We start from the raw sequence: 21,411 nt of genomic DNA, 5'->3' as shown, positions 1-21,411 counted from the left end.
AATTAAAAAAAAAAAGTTTATGAACCACTTTGCTCTCCTAAGCGACATTGCCCTTGAAGATGCACATCGTTGAAGGTAAAAAAAAAATGAGAAAGACATTTTTCTTTCAATCTTATTATTCAGTCATATTGAAAATTAAAAGAACCAATCGATAATTTTGAAAAAAAATAAATGCTCTGATTAGCGTTTAGATTAACATCTGAAAGTTGTTACATGTATAGACAGTAAAAAACAAAATATGGTGATCGTAAGTCTATTCATATAAAGTAAACTATATTTATTTGAAGCCGTTCGGTGCGGACGTTCCAATGTTGTTTGTACATTAATGATTTGGATACAAACCAATTATCTTTCACCTCTTTACACCAGAAAAAATTGCCTGATTTCAAAAGTCAAATTCCTTGAATTATGTTAATATAATTTCTAAATAGAAATACACACACTGTTTAAAGCGTTTAAACACTTTGTCTCGTCTTCCAATTGATCAGGTTTATTAACATGTAATAAAGGTTCGAATAACAGGTATTCGTATTTAGTTTCACCTCTTATATGTTCAGTTGTTGGTCACCTTGCTGGGTGACATTTGAATATGCATTGCACGGGTTTTTACTCTCCGACATAAGCTCTGGGGCTCGTTTCATAAAAGGTCGTACGTCAAGTCCTAGCGCTGCGCCGGTGTTAATATGGGACTAGTTCGAATATTTGCGTTTCATTAAAGAGTGCATCTTTACGTTCGACTAAAGTTAAGCCACAATTTTACGTCATTTGATAATCAAATAATTAACCATACGTATTTTAAGTCATCTTTGTCTGGAAAACATTGTGTATAGAGTACCCCATTTGTACGGATAATTCCAAATACGTTTTCAAGATTTAAGCTTCTTTTGTGTTCTGCAGTTTTACATGTCTGGAACAAGTGTATATAACTGGTATTTTGCTTTTTTGCTTTTTTTTTTTTAGAAAAATCCAAGCCTTGCATCTTGGTACTTTTTTCTATAATATAACACACATAGGTAATAAATTGTGTTAATACAATATTACTGCGCCTGTAGTTTTTAAGATAGGGCTTTTTTGCAGTTCAAATGAATATGCACCATTTTAATTAGATTCATACTTCGATTTTTGATAATATTGAAATTACAATACCAAAAACGAAACCGCGATCATAATTGTTTTGGACAGGGTCGGTCTCCGATAAGACTTATGAACTCAAGGTTTACAAATGGTTAACAGATAATGTTCATACACAGTACAAAGACAAGATTAAACAGCTTCCCACTGGTTGAATACTTGACCTATTTTTTTTTAACATTACCTGACAGGACCAAAAAGATACACGTTATAGCGATAATATATCATTATCTACAATAGCAATGCCACGACTTTTGAATTCTTAGAGCACTTTATTCTCTACCAACATTCAATATCTCTTTATGTTTAAATTATATTCTAATCTCTGCCCCCCTACCCCTCCTTTCTAATAAACACTGTAAGCGGGCGTTTAAACAACGGTCCAGAGTACGCATATCTCACTCATAGATAGGATAGGATCGTACATGTTCGCCATGGTTTGCGATTTTTGCGTTAGACATAATATAATATTAAAAGTTGCATTTACATGTAATATTTGTTTATTTCAGGAAGAAAGTTGCATAATGCGCATTTACTACCTACTAGCTTACTTGTCAAAGTACAGAAATAGAGATACATTTCTCAATTGTTTACCTTTTAATCGGCAATTAAAAGTCGAAAAATGAATAAAACTATGCTATAAGACTTGAGACAGAGGTTAACATTTCAACATACTTTAATTAAAAATAACATGTATGCTTATTGACTTTATTGTGACGCGCCGAAAAAATAAATCGCAAACAAACTTGAAAGGTAAAATAATCATTCATTATATTATACTATTGTGGGGTTGATCAGAGTCAAAATTCACGGTGTGGAATGATTCTATTAATCTGCAACCGACCACACTCGATGTCTATTCTGATATTCTGAACAGTTGAACCCGAACAGTTTTATTTAAGATCTCTTATACAACCAATATACAAGAAGCTCGTTTCATAAAGGGTCGTACGTCCAGACTTAACGCTGCGCCGGTGTATTAACGGGACTAGTTCGAATACTTGCGTTTCATTAAAGAACGCATCTTTACGTCCAACTAAAGTTAACCCACAATTTTACGTCCACTCATAAGTAGGCGTAAGTTCGGACGTAAACATAAGTAAGCATATATAATATGAAACGACTATTGTATTTTATCACTATTGCGATTTAAGTTACATGTATTGTCACATTCAGATACTGAGAAAGAACGATTTTTACTCTTAATTCTGAACTTTGATTGTCACGGAAGTTTCTTTGGAATGAATGTGCACACGAAGGTTTCTCCCAGAGAGAGAGAGAGAGAGAGAGAGAGAGAGAGAGAGAGAGAGAGAGATAATAATTTATATAAAAAAACGTACCCAAATTTTGATTTTTTGTGTGCATTTAATAAACCTACATTATATTTTTCTAAACCACTATTTTTCTTTCTACAACATAAACCATGAACAAACTTACATTACATTTAGTAATAACTTTACCTCTTCAAAATCTTTCAATAAAATTACTTCCCAAGAAAAAAGCTGGTTTTTTTGGTAGTTTATATATGAACATGAAAGTATAATAAACGATGTATATACCTGTAAATGCATTAAATAATATTGAATGCAAATTATACTAAAAATCGAGGCCAAGTAAACTCACTAGTACTAATGCACAATTGTAAACTTAATTTGTGATTCTCCTTTTAAAGTGAAGATATGTTATTGATACATGGTTTTTAACTACACAAATGATGCCACATAAGAGTTTAAGCAAGTCTGCAATTCAAACTGATTTGATAAATACGAATTATTTTTTCTAAATACTGGATACAGAAATTGTAGCTTATCATTATATATGTATACATCATTGGACATGTATAAACTACATTGTATTGCGATACAATTCAAAACATTGCGAAATGATTCAAAACAAAAATGCATTAATTTTGTTTTAGAACCCCCAAATTCATATCAATTGAACTGTGTAATGACAAACAACGACAGAGGTAAGAGAATTGGATGTAAAAATCAATATGACAATTTGTAAATTTACACCGACCCAGTAAATTCAAAATTTGAATATGATAAATGTAATAAATAACATATATTTTGGACTACCTAATTACTTACGATCATATATTGATAATTCTTTTGAGCAGATTACACAAGTCATTTACTTCAGCCAAAATAATACTGAGCAAGCCCGCTTTGAATTAAATATTATACATGTATTATGCGAATAATTCATTTAAGATTACCATGTGTTTTCGACACTAAATAACACTCCTTGCGCTGGTATTCCAGAAAATCATGTACACGTCACAATGTTTTTTTTTTGGTTTCCGTCAAATTAAGGTCTTCCGTTTCCAACAGAAGACATTGTACTGATTCTGATGGTAGTTCTTCATTAATAAGGTCTTGCGTTTCCAACGGAAGACCTTATTGTTATTCTTCGGATTCTTTTTCTTCTTCTTCTTCTTTTTTTTTCTTACCACTTTTTGTGCAAGCGATATCTCAGAAATGGCTGGACCGATTTGCACGAAGTTTTCAGATCTTACCAACTATGTTCTGATCCTTATCGGAAATAATTTTGGTTGATGACGTCAGTTCCCTTTTTGAGATATTGGCATTTTAAGGATTTTTAGGGGGTTGGTTTGTGCAAGGGTGTTCTCCTAAACTACAAATGATATTGATTTCAAAATTTTAGGGATGATAGACAAAAGATTGTTTATCTGAACAAAACCATTCCTGTTTGTTTAGCACAAGAAACGCCGGAGCTCGGTAGGGCTCGAATTTGAGATATGAAAATGATTTTCGTGCTTTTCTTTGTTTATCTCTTTTCTGGAAAACATTTTGTTATAATATGTAATGAAAAAAAAGTTTAAATTTACAAGACCTTTCAGCTGATATCAAGGAAAGGGGGCCGACCCCTTCAATTAGGGACCTAGAGGGGTCTAAAGTCTTTAATCTATAGCTCCTTACCGAAGGATATTTTGTAATAAATTATGGAAGCAAATATGTTTATCTTACAGTTATGAAGCCCAACAGTACAATGATTTTATCATGTGTTACGTAATTATGGGTTTTTAAGGGCCAAAGGTCCAAAACTTTGATCCCTTATATCTAAAAAAGGAGAACTATTTTGAAATGCAGTATAGAAGATGGGGTGCTTTTAATGATGTACGTAACAAATTGCAAGCTTCAACATTTGGTTCAGCGGCCCCAAAAAGGAGATAAGGGACCAACCCCAAAAACGTTTTTTCTCAGATATCGCAAAAACGGGGACAAATTTTTAAACACTTGTTGAACAAAATGTCTTAGAAATTAAATGACCTTTCAATTGATACGTAAAAAAAGGGCTGGCTCCATAAATAAGGGACCTAGAGGGCTCTAAAGTCTTTTATCTATAGCTCCTCACCGAGGGATATTTTGTAATAAATAATAGAAGCAAATATGTTTATCTCACAGTTATGTATCCGAGCATTGTAATGATTTTATCATGTGTTATGCAATTTAGGGTTTTTAGGGGCCAAAAGTCAAAAATTTTGATCACCTATATCTCAGAAAGGAAACATATTTTGAAATGCAGTACTGATGATAAGTTGTACAAAATGATGTTTTTAACAATTGGCAACCTTCAAAATTTCGTCAAACGGCCCCCATAAGGAGATAAGGGATCAGCCCCTAAAACTTTCTTTCTCATATATCTCAAGGACGGTAGCGAATTTCTAAACATTTGTTGACAAAATGTGTTCAGAATTAAATGTCTTTTCATTTGATTCCAGGAAAAAAGGACTGGTCCCTTAAATTAGGGGATCAAAGAGCTCTAAAATCTTTTATCTATAGCCCTTTAATGAAAGCCATTTTGTGAAAAGTTATTAAAGCTAGATTAGGTATAATACGTTTATATACCCTAACAATATAATGATTTTCTCTTTCGTTACCCAATAAGAGTTTTTAGGGACCAGAGGTAAACAAGTTTAATCTGTTCTATCTGAATTGGAAGAAATGCAAGTATTTAAAAAAGCAATGTAAGAGAGAAGCGATACAGTAAAGAATTGATACTTCACTCCTTTCTCCATATCATGTTTTGTTATCGAAAATTTAAGTCGATGATGTCATATTTCCTTCCAAAATATGGACGGAAGACCTCATCGTTGCTCGCAACAAGATCGTGTCTAGTTACTATTCTTTTTCCACACGTTTCTTAAACCTTGAAAACTTTTTTGTTTGTTGTCGGATTTCATTCAAATTTTCAGTGTCTATTGTAAATTAAATTTAGTTTTTTTATCACAAAAAGATTGGGAAATCTTAACGTCCGGGTTTTGAGTTATTCCTTTGTCTTAATATTTTATGTGCATTAGTTTCCGGACAAAGGATCCGAAATGGTTCGTAGCAAATAATCCAAAGTAAGAAATCTTTGAAATTGAGACTGTGAATGTTATCCTCTGATTTTTTTAATTACTTTTTATTTCTAATTGTACCAATTTAATTATATATTTAAACTCTATGATTTAAAAATTGCTAATTTTTACTCGCGATTTCGCTTCGTAACTTTTAAGCTTGAAATATTTTCTAAATGCATATAAAACATAAATTTAAGGGCTTTCATTTAAGACCAGAAAAAAGGGACTGACCTCTTAAATAAGGGATATAGGCGCCTGAAAAAGTTTTTGCTTTATAACAAAAAAAAACGAAACATGCAACGATAATAATGTCGCTGGAAAAGTTGTTCTTCATTATCTATCAATCTAATTGAAATATAGTATTGTTTGTATATAGCGTAAAATGAGCGTTAAAAGCTTCACATAAAGACATGTATATCTATTTGCATTTTGCTTATAGGAAATAGATCCCTGTGAGTAATAGTGTTTTAAAGTCGCAGCCAATACTTTTCTATTTATCTATCTATCTATCTATCTATCTATCTATCTATCTATCTATCTATCTATCTTTCTATCTATCTATCTATCTATCTATCTATCTATCTATCTATCTATCTATCTATCTATCTATCTATCTATCTATCTATCTATCTATCTATCTATCTCCCCAACCTATCATAGACATACCTTTATCTGTTTTACGAGAGGTCTAACTGCGTATTTTGCATTTTATAAAACGGATTAACTAGAAGCGAACACTTAAGACTTTAGCTTTAGCATAAGCTCTTGACAACGTAGTACTTTACATCTATAACTCTGTTATGTATAGGTGGATGTAACACGTGAAAAAATGATTAATTTTAAAGAAACAATTGTAATAATTTTGATTTAAAAATATTTAAGGTTTGATTAATTCTTGTTTTACACAAAGGTTAAAATTGCTAAATAATAGTCCTTCCTCTTCAACAATTTACCGGACAAAAAACACAAAATATCAAACTTAAATTATACAAATAGATAAAACATTAAAAATTCAAAAATGGTAAAGTGTATATGATTTTCTCGAATACCAGCGCAAGGAGTATTATTGAGATTCGCAAACACACAGAAATCTTAAATGATTTATCTGTATATTACATGTATAATGTTTAATTAAAAGCGGGCTTACTCGGCATTATTTTAGTTGAGGTACATTACATGTGTTATTTGCTCAATATATCATCTTAAATAATTAGATGGTCCAAAATTTGTGTTATTTTATTACTTTTATCATATTGAATGTTTTTTCAATTTACTGGGTCGATGTAAATGTATAAGTTGTCATATTGATGTTTACATCCCATTTTCTGACCTCTGTCACTGTTAATCATGGCGGATTTCAATTGAAATGAATTTTAGGGGTTATAGAACAACATAATTGCATTTTTGTTTTCAATCATTTCAAGATGGTTTGTATTTTAGCGCAATTAAATGTATTTTATAAATGTACATGAATTATGATCTGTTTCACTTTCTGTATCCAGAATTTGGACACAATAATTTGTATTCATCAAATACAAAAAACGCATAAATGTAATCGCCAATACCAATGAACGATACGTCTCTTTCACAATTTCAAAGTTAAGGTTTATTGAATCTTTTCAATTTCTTTCAACGTCTTTAGACACTCTGATGAAAAATTTGAAATCTACCGGTGAACACCATTACCATCAATTCAATGACTACTTTACCTCTAAACGCCATAGAAAACTTTTATTGCAAAAAGGAGTTTATCCATACGCATTTGTTACCGATCCTTCGAAATTTTTAGTGATTGAAATACCCCCCCCCCCCCCCCCCCAACATGAATTCTACAATACTATTAGCAAAAGTCACGTCTCAGATGAAGAGTATGAACACGCAAAAGAAGTTTGGAGAGAGATGAAAATCCAGACAATGGGGGAAAATACCATGATTTGTATGTACTTTGTGACGTTTTGCTTTTATCAGATGTTTTTGAACGATTCAGGAGTGTTTCTATGGAGAGTTTTGATTTAGATCCTGCACAATATTACACTCTTGTCGGTATGTGTTGGAGTGCATGTTTGAAGATGACTGGTGTCGAGTTAGAATTACTGACTGACATAGAGCAATATCAAATGATTGAAAAGGGTATTCGAGGTGGTGTGGCAATGATGACATTACGCTATGCTGAAGCTAACAATCCCTATATTGAAAAAACCTATGACTCAAGTATACCAAATGTTTACTTAGGTTATTTTGACATGAATAACTTGTATGGAGGAGCTATGATCGAAGCACTACCCGTGCGAGATTTCCGTTGGCTTAGTGCAGAGGAAATATCACAATTTGATATCAGGAATATAGACAAAAATGCTAAAACAGGATATATCTTAGAGGTAACAATTGAGTATCCAAGTCATTTGCATGATTTGCATAATGATCTCCCATTAGCACCAGAGTCGTTATCTATCAAAATGGAAGATCTCTCTCCTTACTGCCATGAACTGTATAAAAGTCTTCATAAAGGGAAAACCGAGGGGGAAATTTCGAAAAAACTCGTTCCTACACTTCGAACAAAGGAAAAATACGTTTTAAGCCATACATCGAATATAATACTAAAATGAGACAGCAGGCACAGAATGACTTTGACATCTCCCTTTATAAATCATACAACAATATCGTTTTCGGGTAAGTGTTTGAGAAAATTATCATGAAAATTTAGATGGTTGATAAAATAAAACTAGAGTACCATTGTAATATATGTTGTTTTTTTTTAATGTCATTTCAGAAAAACCATGGAAAATATAAGAAACAGATTAAATTTTAACCTAGTTCATACAAAAAAACGCCTTCAAAAGCTGGTTAGTAAACCGAGTTTTGAGAGCTTTACTATCTTCAATAAAGATCTCGTTGGAGTAAAAAACAAAAAGGTCAAACTGTTGCTTAACAAACCCATCTACACAGGGATGAGCATATTAGATATATCCAAGCTTTTCATGTATGAATTTAATTACGGCTTCATCAAAACACAATATGGTGGGAATGCAAAGTTGCTGATGACAGATACAGATTCCCTGTTTTACAGGTATGTCCTACTCGGACTTATTGATGCATGTTGTTATTTATTTAGAGTCAATATTGTTTTATACATCTTATTTTATTTCTTGTTTTGTAGGTTTGAAGTTGAAGATATGTATAAAGAGATGAGTAAATATATATATATATATATATATATATATATATATATATATATATATATATATATATATATATATATATATATATATATATATTATAGATATAAAAATCATTATAAAGTTTTGAATGGTGAATACAAAAACAATGTCAAACTCGGTATATTAATTAAGATGTCTGGATCATTCTACTAATCGATATTTTTAAGTGATCGTTTCCTGTGTTGAAGGGAAGTAACTGGAATAATCTTTAAAAAATCCCAGATGATGTTGTGTATAACGGAATATAGATGTACACGTGTACTGCTTTTCCAGACGGATTAATCACAAATACTGTGTTTTATATGTAAAGAGTAAAATAAAAAGGGATTTTTTAGTCTATCCAAGCATATAAATAAGCCTGCACTCAATGTATTTTTTCACTTCCTAACTTGTACCTATAGTATTGACATCGAGGACAGAAAAAAAAATGACAGGAAGAAAAGGTGGAAGTGTAAGTATTTAAACACATTTTATGAATTATGTAGAAGTATTTTTTTTTCAAAGATTTTTTTCATCTTCCTGCGATGTCATCTAATATCATACGAAACGAAAAACTATCTTTTAGGAGATTTCTTTACAGCAGATGTAATACAAAAAATTGTAAAGTGAAAGAATAAGAATGTTTTAAGTCATGTAAGCTAAAAATATGGATGCTAAGGGACAATAAATCAATCTCATGTACAAGTATCCTCATTCATACATTTTCTTTGTTGTATATCTAATGTAAATGGTGTCATGGATATTCACAATTTAATCATGTTTATAAAGAAGATATTAATTTCAAACCTTTTTGGAAAAAAAAGAGAGTGTTTACTCAAATGAATGTTTTTAAATACGACATACTTTTAATGATACCTATACCATCTTATAAAAATATGATAACCTATTATTAGTTATATTTCAACTATATTTATTGAAAATAAAGATTTTCTACTTTAAACTTTTTGAGGATGAAAACACCCCAGCAAGTAAAAAGAATCATTATCAAACAATGCTAAGTTCCTTACACTGATATTTACCGCTACTATCAAATTCAATGTTATGCGAATGAGTGGTACATGTACATGTAATGCTATATCAGCAAACTTTATAAAAGTAACACCTTTCATTATTTATTCGTTTCAATTTCAGATCAAAGATGTGTGGTTAAGTTCCCGGGTCATTGTGATCGATTCTACCCCTAGAGGGCCTAGATTTCGCCGGGTATGTTTTTATTATTTTGATTTTCATTTCTAATTTCTATTTTTTAAATTGTAAATATTCTACGATCAACAAAGAAATGTAATATATAAACAATTGATTAAACAACAAATGTTAATAAATGACAAACACATGCATGAAAATTATGTTTAAAAAAATGTAAATATGCATTTTTTTTTTTAGGTGAGGAGACGAATTAACTTCTCCTCGGAGGATGGGGATGGCGCATGCGCAACCCGCACACCAGCAGCTTCCCCCAAAAATTCTGCAGATACGGTACATATATCTTATATTTTCATTAACAACGATTTTCAAAATGTGGAACTATACCTTGCACGTCTGCTGGTGTCTTTGATACTTTCTCTCGTCCAAGAATTCAGCGCAACAGTTATCACACTTAAATAATTTATCCTTATGCTCCCTGTGGACATGTAATGCGAGATGCGATGAAAACATAAACGTATAGTCACAGTAAAAACATTTAAATTCTGCTTTGCATACTCTAACATGTCGATCGTAATTGTCTTTTCGATTAAGTACCTTTTCACAAATATCGCAACAAAAACTATTTGTTTTTTCGTGTACATTTTTATAATGTCGCTTAAAAGAAAAGCTGTTACAAAACGACTTGTTACATATAGCACAAAATGTCTGCATAATTCACAGTCTTTCATTTAAATGACATTGAACACCTAATTAAACAATGAGTACATTTTCCTCGGTCTTATATAGTACATCATTAGTCATACACATGTATTACATTATTTTACTTGGATAATCTTTTTCCGGGTTATGACTGAATTCGTCATGTGTTATCCGAAAGTAAACAATGACGGATCTAGGGACGGCACATCGGAATAACATTTCTTATATGTAAAAATGTGTAAGCTTCCGAGGGAGTCGCCCCGGACCCTCATCAGGGCCTTGGCCTTAATAGACCTACTGTGGGGAGGGGGGGGGGGGCGCTTCATTACACCCCCTTACCTTTTACTGTACCATCTCGTTGCGAAATTACTGGATCCGCCACTGGTTAATGTATTTCATGTAAGGTCATCTTTAAAATTGTTTGGCTGTGCTCTACCGGAAAAACGAAATATATATTTTTCTTTATTCCTTTTATCTTGTCAACATATAATTTTAAAAAATTTGAGTCGGGAAAGCACAGGCAAACATTATTTTAAGGATGATCTAACCATGATTATCTACAGGACCTGTTTTATAAAAAAAGAACTTACGACTACGACCAAATTTAATTCTGCTAATAACTTTTTTGTATATATATATATATATATATATATATATATATATATATATATATATATATATATATATATATATATATATAAATATTATATATATATATATATATATATATATATATATATATATATATATATATATATATATATATATATATATATAATATTATATATATATATATATATATTAAATTTTTTTTTGCTCGTAGTCGTAAATTTTTTCTTAAGAAAATACAGGCCTCAGTTTTTTCCTTTGTTTTATACATCCTTAAGTTTTCTTGTCCCTTTCATTACATTATAATTTATCTTTTCCAGACCATAGCCAAAGAAAGTCTTCAGCAACGGGTGCTGAGACTCGAAGAAAGTTTTTAGGCGCTGCGAAAGGAGATGGAAGGGAGGAGAATCCACCGGAAGTTGAATGTTTGTAATTTTTGCCAAAATTAAAATGTTTTAAATATCAACCTGTCTTTTTTCAATTCTGTTAACGGTTGAAACAGACTGTAGCAATGTACTCAAAATTAACAAAAGAACCACTGACACAATAATACAAAGATTACAAATATTTCAAATATTTATATTTCGTTTATTAAATGCATAAAGAATTTCGGAAAAGTCAACATGTTTATAAAAAATTATCATGATAAGATCATTTTAATATGACAGTCTAGTGGGTGGGCGCCTCTGCCTGGTTGAGCGGCAGAATGGTGCTGGTTGTGGCGCTGGAACGACTGGTGGAGGTGTGGGGGCTCGCATGTGTAGATCTTGGCCTCTTCTCCTCACACATAAAGTCAGAATGGTCTCGTAAGGAATGTTAATTATTATCACTTCATTTAAAAATCTTACACACTTTATCATCTTTATCAAAATCATTTTTTTTTATCACCAATTCATATAATTAACCACAGTGTGCTAATTGTGTTGGATATCTTCATAAATCAAATGAAATCAAATAAATAACGAAGAAACGTTGTTCATCATTCTAATCATCGCATTAATACTACTTATCAACTTCCTGCTACGCTAATTACCTTCCTGGTCTACACTGCACCTCAAATTTGCACCTCTAAAAGTGGGGTATAATGTCCCCCTTCATACTACTCACATCTATAGTCTGTCCCTAGATATATATGCAGCACATTTGGACAATGTTTAATAAAAATACACATACTTGAGAAACAAGTGCAATTGAAAAAGCTGAAAAGGATACTTTCCAAGATAATTTCATTCACACATCATCTTTCACTCGGAAAAATTCACAGGAACGAAAACAGATTCCTTACGGAGATTTATGATGGGGAATGTTTACATCTTTTTCCATTCGGAATACACTCGGAATACATCGCGCAATTGTTCAACGTTATCATCCGGGCTTGCTGCCATACAAAATCTCCGTAGACATTACATTTCTTAGCATTGTATTGAAACATGATAAGCTAACAGGGGCGTTTCGACCGAGAAATCTTTGAAATTTTTCACACTTTTCAATGAACATCGTTTGAACCCTAAGGTAGTTTTAAATATCACGCGATTAAGCCAAATGTGAATTCAGGATATCATGGGACAGAGTATACATATTGTTTTCAACATACCCCCAAAGTCTCACAAACTTCCGTGCAGTTTTTTGAAAGGAGTAGCACTTACAAAAAAAGAGGACTGACAAACTGACTCGTTTTTGGTCAAAAACATTATAAACATGCAACTTCTATATGCGTGTGAAATAAATACGAACTTTTTATCCATTTATTAGTCTTTATTTCTAGCGTAAATAATGATACGTTGTTGTTAAGTATACAGTGTACGTAATTAACATTTATAGGATTTTGCATTAGCATACACAAATTTAAACTATATAGCAACGGACCTAAACAATATTTATAGAAGGACAACCTATTTTGATTAGCCATACATGTATAGGGGCAAATGCATTTTTTTTTAAATTCTCGGTTTTTTTTTTTAATTTCTAAATAAATAGTATAAATCATTTTATGTACAAATATACATCGTCAAAATATGTCATTTAAAAAGAATAAATTGTTCCAGTGATCACACATTACAAAGACACAAAAACCGGGTAAAACAACACAACACTACAGTGGATTTAATAGTTATTTCATGTTTACTTTATACATTTAATTTATCAAAGTTAGCTTAAACGTAATTTTAGGTTTCTGAGGCAACAACAGTCCTTTGCTATGCAAATAAACCACATGGTACATGTAGCATTTGTAGTTTTATTTTGTTTGAACATAAATGATCCCGTTTCATGCTTTCTCAAACAAAATATTCGAATATTTTTCTATTTTTAACATGCTCACTAGTTTAATTACCAAAACTCCCATTAACGCTAAAGTCCCCAAAACACCGATCATCATACCGAGAAATAAAACTTTCATCACCAGAAAGATCGTTTCTAACTTGGTTTGAACATGCTCGCTAGTTTAAGTACCAAAAACCCCATCATCGTTAAAGTCCCCAAAACACCGATAAGCACACCGAGAAAAAAACCTCCATCCCCTGAAAGATCGTTTCTAACTTCGTGGCGTGGATCCGGTAGTTTGGCATATTTATCTTCAATCTGTTTTAATTTTTCTTTTCTTTCCCGTTTTTTTTCTTCAGGACTTAAGTTTTTCTTTGACAATTCTTTTTCCATTTTTTCAGTTTCATCTTTCTTTTCTGTATTTCTCACCTCAATAATTTCTTTTTCCATTTTTTGTATGTGCTTCTCAGCTTGTTCATAAAGCTTATTGGTGTAAAAACGTCCATTATTTTGACTGACTACGTCTTTAATCATTTCCAGAAGATCTTCCACTTGCTTTTCCCCACTTGAATTTCTATCAATATTATTAAAAGCAATATAACGATCATTGCATTTTTCAATAAGATTCTGGAGGTTTTCTCCGGCTTCTTCTAAATAGTTCCGGATTGTCTTTTTTACGCGATCAAGATCATCTTTCCCTGTAAACACAATGATGGCATAATGAAAAAAATTGTTTCCAAACATATCTGCGAATTGGTTTATACAGTTTTCGTCCTCAGATGTAAATCTAGTACTTTCCATAACAAGTAAAAAGCAATGTGGACCAGGCGAAGACAGTCCTATACATCTTGAAAGTTCCTCTTTAAGCGCTTTTTCGGAGAGTTTAGTGTCTAATAGTCCCGGTGTATCAACTACCTGAATAGTTCTTCCAAATCGCTGCGTATACCCTTCGGAACATTTTGAGGTTACGGATGCAGGCGATTTTTTAGATTCAAAGCATTCTGCATTTAGTATGGTATTACCAGTTGCACTTTTACCAACTCCTGTTTTTCCAAGAAGAACGATTCGAACTTCATTGTGTATTCCTTGTCCTTGAAGAGGTACTAATTGCATATTCTGCCCCCAAACAGTTTCTAAAAAAGGATAATTAAAAAGTAAAAAGCGATCAAAAAATTATGGCTGCAGATTTAAATAACGAACATGATGTTATTCATTGATAAAAGCATTTACATTTTATGCCTTGAGCTTATTCATTTTTTTTTCAATACAGCTCAATAGTTCATATCTGCAATAGTACATGTAACTATACACCAAAACAACTGTTCTTATATGCGCTTTAGATATGATAGTTATTTTAGGTATGTCTATAAAAGTTATTATATGCTAAGAAGAACTATTGTTCAGGAATTACATATTCAAATTTTCATTTTATCAAGCTCTTCCGTTTCCAACGGAATATCTTATTGTTATTGCTTTGTTTCTTTTTCTCTATTATTAGGATCTTACGTCTTTAGCGTAAGACCCTTCTATTATCCTATTGTTTCTTTTTCACGATTTTCCTCGTGAAGCACTTTAATGTCTGTCATTCTTTAAAATTTCAGCCTTCTATTTATACTCAATTCTAGGAGATCCCTCGCGATTAGACAAGTGATCCGCTGTAGTTTCTTTTGCTTCTATCTTGTCACAACACCACAATTAAATGGTTTGTTTTATTTTTTAATCAACTACATTGGTTTTAGACGAAGTGATAAATCTATATTACTTGTACAGTTGATTTAGTATTAGAACTTAGAAGTTAATATTCGACCAACACAAAATCGTGTAGAGAGTAAATATAAAAACGTTTTCTTAAAAGTTGTACAAAAACTTAGCAGTGTGAACAAAGTAAAAGTCAATTTAAAAAATAAAACATTCTCTAAGTATTCAACGTTTAAATCAAATCAAATTAAAATTAAAGTACCGTGTTTTATAATCACACATATGCAGTAAGTGCTGGCACGATACAATTTTAAAAAAAAAAATATTTACATGATTTTTAAACAACTTTGTTTTGAACCAATCTTTGGCGACTTCTTCACTTTGCGTTCTATTTGTTTTCTCGGCCAGTCTGACCCTGCAATCTGTTTTCCTTTTCTCAATGCAGGGAATGGCTGTACAGTGTGTCGTTTTCTCTTTTCTAAATTTTGTATTTGTTGGTCTTTAAGCTTAAATGCACCGTTACTTTCTTTAATCATGGTCCCCAAAAATTTCAGACTGTATCCTTACTCGTCCCGATTCAAATTCCTTGTTTTATGCACACAGTCATCATCTATTCATACAGGTGTAGAGTTTTCAACACGATTTGTTTGTTTTACAAATTAATAAATATGCTTTACTACCAATCTGCAGTGGTATCAAACATGTTTGTAGTTTAAAAACGCTAGATGACCCCCCCCCCCCGTTCTCTTTCCACTCATCAATATTCAACAACAAGAGGATCTGAAGAAACCCCGCTTGAGGTCACTTTCTAAAGTACATTGTATAGACCAATGAAATCGTCTTTCCATTATTCTCTTACGAAATTTTGAGATTATTCCAATTCAATCTTTTGATTCCCTAATGATGTCTAGTTTCAACTTATGCTCCGTTTCTAGCTCGAACTAGATTTAATTTAAGATTCGAAAACACGCGCCATTGCTCTGTCATACGACTCCATTTTTATTTCTTCAGATCCTCGTGAAGCGAGAACAGAAAAGCAAGAAGTGGGCCGAAAATCTGACTTTAATTCGATAAAAATTATTTTAAAAAAGCGTCTTTAGGAAATGCGGTTGATAAAAATTAATGATAGTGAAAAGGAAACCATACAATTACAACAAAAATAGAACTGATTTATTTTGTGGAGGTTATTACCAGCCTTATATTTCACTTTCCTGTACTGTCTTCTTTAAAGGGGCATGGTCACGATTTTGGTCAAAGAAGATGGGGGAAATAAATAGGGCAAATGCCCATTTGGTTTTGTCGTAAAAAACAATTTAAATTTTTTTTCCAACCAAATATATTATGTGATGTTATATTATAAATTTACAAAAGCACGATTATATTATATTCAGTTTTGAATACTTTTACAAACGATAGAAAAAAATATTTTAAAATTTTGGTGGAATCGAATCCACAACCTAAAACCCCTAGCTCTAAAATGTTACCTAATGTCTGGTGCTCTTACCACTAAGCCATATCAGTCACAAACAAGAGGCCCAGGGGCCACATCGCTCACCTGAGCAACAATTGCCGTAATTCTGCTCAAATTAGCATTACAGTATCAAAATATCTTGACAACTGAGTACAGTAGATCTTGCTAAAAAAAAATTGAAAATCTGCCAATTTTTATCCACCTCTTATTTTTTAGTAAAACCCCTTTTGTTGTTGTACCTGTAAGAAGATTTTTTTTCTATTCTTATAACCCCCCCCCCCCTTCCCCATTTCGTGGCCCCACTATTCTCTAGGGAATCATGGTTTCATCAAACTTAAATCTGCCTTTAATCTCATAACCTGTGCTTTCACACTAGGTACTGAGTTTTTGGACCGAATACTTTCCCAGAATATTTTTAAGGATTGTAAAACTTGATCCCCCAATTGTGGCCCCACCGTACCCCTGGGGACCATGATTTGAACAAACTTGAATCAACACTTCCTGAGGATGCTTCCATTTTAATTTGAGTTTTTCTGGCCTAATAGTTTTTGAGAAGAAAATTTTTAAAGATTTTCTCTATATATTCCTATGTAAATCTTGATCCCCCAATTGTGGCCCCACCCTATCCCCGGAGACCATGATTTGAACAAACTTGAATCAACACTTCCTGAGGATGCTTCCATTTTAATTTGAGCTTTTCTTGCCTTAGTTTTTAAAAGAAATTTTTAAAAAGATTTTCTCTATATATTCCTATGTAAAACTGGATCCCCCAATTGTGGCCCCACCCTACCCCCGGGGACCATGATTTGAACAAACTTGAATCTACACTACATGAGGATGCTTCCATTTTAATTTGAGCTTTTCTGGCCAAAATAGTTTTTGAGAAGAAGATTTTTAAAGATTTTCTCTATATATTCCTATGTAAAACTTGATCCCCCAATTGTGGCCCCACCCTACCCCTGGGGACCATGATTTGAACAAACCTGAATCTACACTACATGAGGATGCTTCCATTTTAATTTGAGCTTTTCTGGCCAAATAGTTTTTGAGAAGAAGATTTTTAAAGATTTTCTCTATATATTCCTATGTAAAACTTGATCCCCCAAGTGTGGCCCCACCCTACCCCCGGGGACCATGATTTGAACAAATTTGAATCAACACTTCCTGAGGATGCTTCCATTTTAATTTGAGCTTTTCTGGCCAAACAGTTTTTGAGAAGAAGATTTTTAAAGATTTTCTCTATATATTCCTATGTAAAACTTGATCCCCCAATTGTGGCCCCACCCTACCCCCGGGGACCATGATTTGAACAAACTTAAATCTACACTACATGAGGATGCTCCCATTTTAATTTGAATCTTTCTGGCCTGATAGTTTTTGAGAAGAAAATTTTTAAAGATTTTCTCTATATATTCCTATGTAAAACTTGATCCCCCAATTGTGGCCCCACCTCACCCCCGGGGACCATGATTTGAACAAACTTGAATCTACACTACCTGATGATGCCTCCACACAAGTTTAAGCTTTACCGGCCTAATAGTTTTTGAGAAGAAGATTTTTGAAAAATACCAACAAATTTTCAATAATTCTCAATTATCTCCCCTTTAAAAAGAGCGTGGCCCTTCATTTGAACAAACTTGAATCCCCTTCACCTAGTGGTGCCTTGTGCCAAATTTGGTTGAAATCTGCCCAGTGGTTCTTGAGAAGAAGATGAAAATGTGAAAAGTTTACGACGACGACGACAACGACAACGACGACAGACAACGGACAAATTGTGATCAGAAAAGCTCACTTGAGCCTTTGGCTCAGGTGAGCTAAAAACTTCATTGTTAAATGCTAAATGCAACTTCAACCACTAATTTACGGACTTGTACTATTTCTCTAAAACGTTCAATTGTTGGGGTACAAAATAACATTTTTAAAGTATAGTGGGTCATCTCTCCATGTTTTTGTTGATTGAAATCGGTTTGATTTCCTTCAAACCTCATAAAAACTTTGATAAAAATATGGAGCCCAGACCCACTCTATAAAAGAAAAGGCATTGAAGTTCTAAAAATGACACTAGTTGGAGGTTTTGACACGCATACGCCAGTTTTAATCAACCTACTCTAAATATTTGACATTTTTAAAGGTTATTAATCGATGTTATGGTAAATATACATTGTTTTTAATAATTGAAAAAGAAATTATAAGATTTGTTCATATTTTAATTTTATAGTATCTTATCTATCCTCATATCGGCAATTTATACGCCATATTCACCTATCTTCTTTTATTTTTATTTTTTCTATTTATCATTTACAATGATTTAGAAATGCATTTCTAATTATCAAATAAAATTTGAGAGTTATTCGCAGAGTTTTAAGCAAGATACAGGGCTCACAATCCTTTTTCATGTAAACAAGGCTCGTGCCCTGTTTTTTGTTTAGATAGGTTCAATATACCAGTCAAAAAACCCCTTTTTAGCTTATTTGTCTATCTTTTTTATTTATTTTAAGCAAAGTCAATCAGTTCCTAACGTTTAAGGCATTCGTTTTAAGGTTAAAACTAAAATTTTTACTTCTACGTTCAATATGTAAACAAACGTTTGTTTACATAGCGAATAATTTCAAGCTCTGTAACTCGCTTATAACTCATCAAATGACACTCTAATTTCGGTTCCCTTAAAAAATGCTTCTCTGAAGTATTGTAAATAATAAAATCAGAAAAATAATTTTTTACCAAAATCGTCACCATGCCCTTTTAAAGCTTAACACCGCTCGTAAATAGGCATGGTCCGCCACGTTTCTCTTTTACTACTGTTATCCATATAGCCCTTATATAAGCTGCAAACCTCTTAACAGTTTAAAGTATTTTGCTGTAGAGGTCTCACCTGTGGGTACATTTATTTGTAGTGTGTTACACGGTTGCGATGAAATTATCTAGTTTTACAAACGTTTTTTAAAACAGAACAATACTAGCATCAAATAAACTGGTTAATGTATTATTTACAAATATGCATATTTAAATAAGAATTGATTTCATAAAATTCAAAGAACACGAAAGGCATACTACACGTCGGCCACGATTTTCTGGTGTGCATTCTGGTGTAATGAAATCGGAGTGTTAATATACCAGGTGCCTGGGTGACAGTGCCTATTTACGAGCGGTGTTCAGCTTTAAGCTTATAAACAATCATGAAAAAATGTTTTAGTTATTAAACAATGTTTTAAGTCAATACATTGACGCTTTTTTTAAAATTTATAAATATGCCACAATGAATAGTTTCACTTTAAAAGGCTCAAATGATTGCATTATGTCATTCTATTATCTCTAATAATAAATGATCTCCTTTGTTTAGATTTGACAAATATTTTTAAGTGTACACCCCTTTAAAATGTTCATTATTACTTAAAATTTAGTTGTGTTTTATTCTCAAACATAATTACAATCTTGGTGGTCAGCAAAGTTTAACTTGTTACAAGTGATGCAAGAAAACAGATTGCTGAATTTTGTATGACTGATAAAAGCAATATATGCAATAGGCAATTTTAAGATAATTTATTTTTCTAAAATAATTAATAATGTTTTCCTAACATCTGAGAAATCCCATAGACTTTAGAATACATTACATTATAGTAAAAACGACAGCGGTACCTTGATTTTTATGGTGTGTATTCATGCATGTGCAAGGAAAGTGTAACAAAAATCAAAGTAAACCTCAAGTTCCTAATTATTAAACTTCTAAATCTTGTTTAGAGAATATCAGTTTAAATTAATGCATGTTTAAGGAAAATGTCTGAACGAATACCATTAGCTCGAATTTTGATAACGAGGTAAAATAATCGTGGAACAAGACTCAAACTGCAGGAATATACATATGTACGCTGTTGAAATTATATTTCAAATCTTCTTCTGTAATGTACATATGATTTAAAAACACAAAAACACTTACAAAAAAGTGTTTAATACAAAGTTCAATGACATAATTGGTTTAATGTTTATGGGAAATCAAATTTATTTATTTATAAAAATAGTTTAATAAACTAATCATCCTACCTTCACTCATCATTGCCAACGTCCTACTGCCGTCAACGCCTTGATTGAAATAACATTAGTGTAGCAGAGGAACATGTATAAGCATATTATTTATCGATTGGGGGTTTTGCGCACGCATTTTAAATTGCTTTTGTTATCATTTTTCCAAAGGTAGGCCTGGTTTACATTGATATGATGTCAAGTTCATTGTTAAAATATTGAAATAATTGCCTAACGTAGGTATATAATTGCCTAACGTAGGTATCTAATTGCCGAACTCTATATAATAAAAAGAAATGAATAAGTAATGCGTGACTGGAATGTTGTTGTCAAGCCATGATTAAGATCGAGGACATTTAAGCGGTATTTAAATGTTAATTTAAAATCCGTCGGTGTATTTTTTTGCAAGCCCGATCTTTGCTGGTGGTATTAAGATTTTTCACAGCTAATCGACTGTGGATTAACGTATAGTTGCATGCATTCTCTTAGCCTTAAGCCTCTTAAATATAGATTACAAATATTGAACTAGAGATCATGTCTAAAATATATACATATGTAAAAATGTTTCCTAGTATTATGTATGCTCGATTTATTTTTATGTTTGTTCGGAGGGAATCACAGTTCAGTAATATGGCCGTCAATGGCCGAAGCTTTGCCTACTCATTTCGACATTTTTGGGAGTTGACTTTAATCAACTCTCCTATGCAGTTACTCTGGCAAACCGAAAGTGAAACAGTGTTTGGACCTAAGCCATATCATCACCGCCGACAGGACTTAATGTATGAAAATAA

The 21,411-nt window shown here is 32.2% G+C and overlaps 1 protein-coding gene and 1 pseudogene across 1 annotated transcript; one reads left to right on the top strand and one right to left on the bottom strand.

The window, feature by feature from the left end:
- The first annotated feature begins 8,810 nt into the window (after positions 1–8,810).
- Positions 8,811–11,621, top strand: LOC128179905 (uncharacterized; annotated as a pseudogene).
- A 188-nt stretch (positions 11,622–11,809) lies between these two features.
- Positions 11,810–20,774, bottom strand: LOC128179893 (GTPase IMAP family member 9-like). The gene is made up of 2 exons (XM_052847581.1): positions 20,642–20,774; positions 11,810–14,567 (listed from the first exon to the last, which is right to left on the bottom strand). The coding sequence occupies exons 1-2, from the start codon at positions 20,652–20,654 to the stop codon at positions 13,588–13,590; spliced, it is 993 nt and encodes a 330-aa protein (XP_052703541.1). The 5' UTR covers positions 20,655–20,774; the 3' UTR covers positions 11,810–13,587.
- Between the last annotated feature and the right edge of the window lie 637 nt (positions 20,775–21,411).

This window comes from Crassostrea angulata, chromosome 4 (genome assembly GCF_025612915.1).
Source record: "Crassostrea angulata isolate pt1a10 chromosome 4, ASM2561291v2, whole genome shotgun sequence".
Classification (NCBI taxonomy): domain Eukaryota; kingdom Metazoa; phylum Mollusca; class Bivalvia; order Ostreida; family Ostreidae; genus Magallana; species Magallana angulata.
This window is presented reverse-complemented; position numbering and strand designations above follow the sequence as displayed.